Source organism: Entamoeba invadens, assembly GCF_000330505.1.
Source record: "Entamoeba invadens IP1 unplaced genomic scaffold scaff_1105074726677, whole genome shotgun sequence".
In the NCBI taxonomy this organism is placed as follows: domain Eukaryota; phylum Evosea; order Mastigamoebida; family Endamoebidae; genus Entamoeba; species Entamoeba invadens.
This window is the reverse complement of record NW_004191720.1, coordinates 73,500-79,728: the sequence shown is the minus strand read 5'-3', so window position 1 is coordinate 79,728 and position 6,229 is coordinate 73,500. Positions and strand designations below refer to the sequence as shown.

Below are 6,229 nucleotides of genomic sequence, written 5' to 3'. Positions count from 1 at the left end.
AAAATTGAATAATAACATTTCATATAAATACACAAATAATATACATAATGTTATTAAATTGTTTCAATTTAAGTTACAATCTAATTGAATTGTAGTATTTTTGTTTCTTTTGACTGATTAAATGTTTTGACTTCAATTGAATAACATAATCATTTTTTTTATTATTTGATTTTAAAAAACAATTTAGTTATAACATCAATTTCAGTTTTATATGTTGAATGTAAGACATAAACTGTTTTATTATTGAAAATAAAACAAATAAAAATATACCATAAATAACATAACATAAAAATAAATATAAAACATTATTTTGATATATATAAGACACTATTTGTGATAAGTTATTGTCTTTTATTATTATCAAAAGTGAGACATTATATTGAATTATTTTATTATTTGATCATTTTGTCAATTTGTTTTAAAAATGGATTTAATTAATTTAAAAAATAATGAGTACTTTTTCTAAAAATCATTCACATTCTGAATCGTTTGAATCAACATCTTCTGAATTGATAAAGTGATCATCGTATTGTTGTTCAACACACAACATGTTTTTTGAATGTTTTGTTTTCTGTTGAGATTTTCCCATCTTTCTTTTTCTGTTAGTATCAAACTTGATGTCTTCTTTGTCATCTTCTGTCAAGTGTTCTGCAACAAAATAAAAAAGATTTCCAATTAGTTTGAATTTTGGTGTTTGTTTTCCAATTTTGATGTTGCGATTTTTTGTAGCAATTTCTAACGTTTCTTTTGTCTGCTTTTCCATAACTGTTTTATCTTGTACATTGACATCTCCAAAATTTAATCTTCTAACGCCAAAAATTGATATTTGATTAATGTACTTTGAATCAATGTCTATGTTAGTATCCACATCAACACAAAACACGACTCTGAAATACAATTGATTGTGCTTGATATTCACATTCCCTTTAAATGCAATTTCTCTCAAAATGAATGAATAACAAATTGGGTTGTAATAAAGGGACGCCAAGCTCCTTGTTTTATCAAACAACTGATAAAGCTGATAGAAAGACTGTGGTGTTATTAGAGTCTCTTTTGCACTTGAAACAACTCGCAGCTTTTCACACAGCGTACAATCACTCAAGTCCAATTCATCGATGTCGCCTTCAATGTCAATTTCAGTCAAATTGCGCAAATTGTAGACACACAGCTTTGCACTCTTTGACTTGAATACCAAAGTTGCTTTATAAGGTCTACTATAATCCTTTGTATTAAAAGTTGTTGGTCTTCTGTTGATGTTTGGAAGAGTGAGAGTGCAGTGTGTTGGAGATGTGCTTTCAATATCTATATCAAGCAATTCTCCAAATTTAAACAAGTCAATTTCAGCATCAGATGTGTTCATCTTTATTTTTTGAAGTGTTTTGTAACATTGCGAATAATCAAAAAGTGTGTTTAACGCAAATTTTGTGTGAAAAACAACACTTTTGTAGTGTTCTGGCATGTGCACTTCATAGTGTTCCTTTGTGGTTTTCTCCAATATACAATTTCCTTTGATTTCAATTCTCTCAAGCGACTGAATGTCAAGAAGTGTTTTGAGATCAACAGCACACATTTTAGTGTTCACATAGATGTCAGACAATGTCTCACATTTGGTAAATTTCAGTGTTTTTCCACGTGTAACAAATAACTCAATTCTTTTTGCTTTAATACAAGAAAGAGATATTTTGTCCATATTATTATGAGCGACTTCAATGTGTAAAGTTTGGATGTTTCTGTTTGTTGTTTCTTCCACAATTTCATTCATAACAGCCGAGTCTAAAGTGTCATACTTCAAACTCACATTTTCAAAGTTGATGACTTTTGGTTTGAAATAATCGCCCATATTGTCATAGTTATAAAGTGCACATCGTAAGTTATTTAGCACTTTTCTTTCTAATACATCCATTGGTATTTGGTAATTTTATTTTGCAATATTAACAAAAATTGATAAATCTGTTCCAAATATAAAATTTTGACGTTTTGGGAATAAACAACAACACCTCAATGTCGTTAAATTAGTTTCATTTATAATTTGTACAAGTTTTTTTGTTAATTGAAAACAATATGATTGACATTCTAAAGTATGACAACACCAAAAGTTAAAAATTGAATTCATTAGTTATTAGTTCTTTATATTTAAAAAATTTAAAGTAATTTTTGCAAAACAAACATTAACTAGTTGTCTTTCAAAATCAATTCATTTATTCAGTGCTGTCCAATTTTTTAAAAAAAACAGAATTGAGATTTAAATTTTATTGATTTCATTAAATTTGAGTGTTTTTTTTGTTGTTTAAGTTGATATTAGTTTTAAAACTTAATGATTGTTATAAATTATTAACAATAATAGTTTTACTAATTTAAATATAGTATTAAAAATATATGATAGTTTGATTATTATTTAATAATAGTACTGAAATATGTACACGTCATTTAAATATGTCAACAGAATTTATGAAAAGAATCTACACTTGTTAATTTGTAAATACAATTTTTTTAAAGACACCCACAGGTAAGACAATCACATTGGAAGTTGAGCCAAACAATTCCATCAATGTTATTAAGGCCAAGATTCAATAGAAGGAAGGTATTTTACGAGATCAACAGCGACTCATCTTTGTTGACAAACAGCTTGTAAAGGGAAAACCACTTTCTGACTACAACATCCAGAATAAGTCAACACTTCGCCTTGTTTTGAGACTGAGAGGGGATTAAAGCATTTTGCCTCTTTACATTCATCTTGCTTATTAATTCATTTTACATATTAATTATTTATTTCACAGTATCATATCTTTTTGTGAGCTGTGTTGGGTTGCAATTTTGAAGTGAAAAGTGTCATATTAATAATAATAAAAGTGCATTTGCCGGGACTCGAACCCGGATCTCCACCTTAGAAGGGTGGAATTCTGCCCTTAGACCACAAATGCTTCTTATACTTTTAACTGATTAAAAGTGATATAACCAATGTGTTTATAAATAACAAGTAATGGAGAATATAAACCAAATTAAAGTCGAGTTATTCAACATATTTTACTTTAAATATTATAAATAAATAATAAGAGTATTGAAATGAGTGATTTGGTTAGTAGAGCAAGAGTGGCCGAGTGGTCCAAGGCGCTCGTTTCAGGTATGAGTCTTTTCGAAGGCGTGGGTTCGAACCCCACCTCTTGCATTTTGTCACTTTTTATTATTAATAAAATCTAAATTGATTGTGTTTTTAATTAATTAATGTGTTTAAAATAATAAAATATAGAATTTTATATCAAAACTTAAACTTTAAACATTTGATGTTTGTATTATTCAAACACTTATAATTATAAAAACATAATGTTTAATGTAACTGTTTTACAAATGCAAATTATTAAGAATCAAATTGAATTTAATGGTACTTCTTTTGTATTTTTCAAATAAATAAAGAAGCTTTATCAAAACAAACACATTATGATTAATATAATTTAATTGTTACAATAAACAGAAATCAAGTTTTGCACAATGTCAAGTGTTCAAAGAACAGTACTGCGACTATTTTAAATATAATTTTAATGATAAATATATTTCTACCTTATAAAAAAAATACCTCTACCTTCAACTAAAAATATAATTTTAAATTTATACTCAAACTCCATTTTAGAGCTGCAATAATTTTCGAATTACTAAATTACTCAGTAATAGGTAATTTCAGTAATTTGATTACCAAGTAGTTAAATTACTCGGTAATCTAATAACTAAATTATCATCAAGGCAAAGCTCAAAAATTAAACTCTACAATTTTTTTATATTTTATTTTGAAATGTTATTATTTTGTGTTATTTTTTGTTAAACACATATTAATTCGGCATATTTTTAAAAATATTACCAAAACCCCAAAACAAAAAACAATAAAAATTATTATTGATAAAAATATGATAGCAGTTTAAATACTCATTGTGGATAAAATGGTAAAATTAAACATTTTCAATAGTCCATATTAAAATTGTGTATTTCTTTCCTTTTAATAATTGTTAATCATTATGATTGTTTAAATCCTTTTATTGAAAATGTTATTACTGAAAACTACTACAGAGAAATTATAGAATATCAATTAAACGATAATAATTATTTTAGACTTTGTATATCAAATTAATTTTTTACAATTATTAACTTTTGAATGAAAGCAATGATCATTTTTTTGCTATCATGTGTATAAGAAACAAGTTAAAATTGATAATTGTTGTAAATAGATATATTCTCTTTATTTTTTTGTGTTACTTTATATATAATGTTTGATGTCTCATGATGATTATATTTAAAAATATAAGCATTTTAATTATTATAACAGAGTTTCTTAATAAAAATGTAATAGTTAATAATGAAATTATTAGACCAATTCATATTATAAAATATAAACAATTTATAAAAGAATTGTGTATTTATTAAACTGGAGCATACCTGTTGTTGTGTTATCAAAATACAATTCTTATTGTGTTGTATAATTAAACAAAAATAATTAAAAGACGTTTTAAAAACATAAGTAATGTTTGATAACATGCAATTATCAATATAAGCTGTACTTTATTTTTTATCGCTGTAGTTATACAATATAATAAATGGTATTAATTTTAATGTTTATTTGTTTGTTTTTTAATAATATTATTGTAATTAAACAAAAGTGACAAATAAAATTATAAATTTTAATGTCATTATAATTTATGATTAAATTCAAAGATTGAATTATCAATAAATATACATGAACACAATTGAATATTTGTTGTTTGTTAATTTAAATTGATATCTTGATAGCTTCTTTAAACGAATAATTAAAAACTCTATTTTAATGAGTTGAAAAAACTATATATTATATTGTCAATAGAGTATCAAAAATAAATACAATAATTAATTATAAATATGTTTCTAATTTTATGAGCAAATGTAGTTATATTTCAATAATTGAACAATGTGAAACTGAATATCATTAATAATATAAAAATTTAATCAAAACACAAAGTTTTTGTTTTGGTTGTAAATTAATAGAAACACAATATTTTAAATCAACTGTTTTTTAATATTAGTATTTGTATTTAATAATACCAACAATGTAAACAACTATCAAATTGTAATTGTAATACAACATTTACTCGATGAATATTTAACTAAATGAAATAAAATATTTCGCATTGGTTACTGTTATTTATTATCTTGTCATTTTTTACTGAATAAATATAATTGTCAGGCTGATTTTTGTAAATTATTTTTAATTATAATTGATTTTAAAAGTTGTATTGGATAATGTGAATATTATATGTATTTAACACGATGAAGAAGTGGACTATTTTATTTAAAATAATATTAATATGTTTTTTACCACTTGGCCAAAATAAAAATTGAATTAATTGTTATTGTTCTTTTTTATTTTTTGAGAACACGTAGGGTTTCTTAATGTTTTCCAATAAGCATCAATTTCAATTTATTATTTAATTATTAACCAAATAACAAATTTACTATTCAATTATTGTGGTTTTTTTGAAAAAATAAAAAAAAGCTAATTTCCCGATTTTTTATTTTTCTAAAAAACAAAATAAACAAAAAATATTTAGTAATTTACAAATTATGGCAGCTCTACTCCATTTTAAACAGAAATTAACAGAAGCTCAATTATTTAAAATCGCCAGTGATCCAAACGTAATAGACGAGGAGTTAAAATAATAAATACCCCATTCCCACAAGCAAAACAGGTATTGAGATGATAAAGAAGACAAGCGACAACACCACAAAAATTTTCGCAGTAGAGTCGGTCGAATTTTTGAATCTGCAATACCCCGCAATCCAAATGCAGAAACAGAAGAATCCCAATCCAAAGTACACAATTGAATACGTTGAATCGTTCTTATCACTTTGGGACACTTCAGAACCATTCGTTTGATTCGTTTGGACATCGACTGATAGTTGTTTGTATTGTGGAGGGGAGATATTGAAAAGTGTATTGTGGGACGTTTTGATGTGCTTTGACTTGATATTCTTGTGTTGGTGGGACTCCGTGTTCGTCCAAATTTTGGTATTCCATCACTTCCTTTGCAAATGGAGTTTTTGCTCCTTATATTAAATTAAAACTATATTATAATTTATTTTTTCTATATTAAAATAGTTTATATCTCAATAGAAGTAAATCAACCAAAAACACAACACTTGTTGTGTTTTTAAATGGATTGTCTGATATTTTTAAATGGATGTGATGAATGATATACTATTTTTTGGATGG

The 6,229-nt window shown here is 25.1% G+C and overlaps 1 protein-coding gene across 1 annotated transcript; it reads right to left on the bottom strand.

The window, feature by feature from the left end:
* Positions 1 to 469: 469 nt before the first annotated feature.
* Positions 470 to 1,840, bottom strand: EIN_258460 (hypothetical protein; the record flags this gene model as incomplete). The annotated part of the gene is made up of 1 exon (XM_004183490.1): positions 470 to 1,840. One exon carries the CDS (start codon positions 1,838 to 1,840, stop codon positions 470 to 472), a length of 1,371 nt encoding a protein of 456 aa, XP_004183538.1.
* Between the last annotated feature and the right edge of the window lie 4,389 nt (positions 1,841 to 6,229).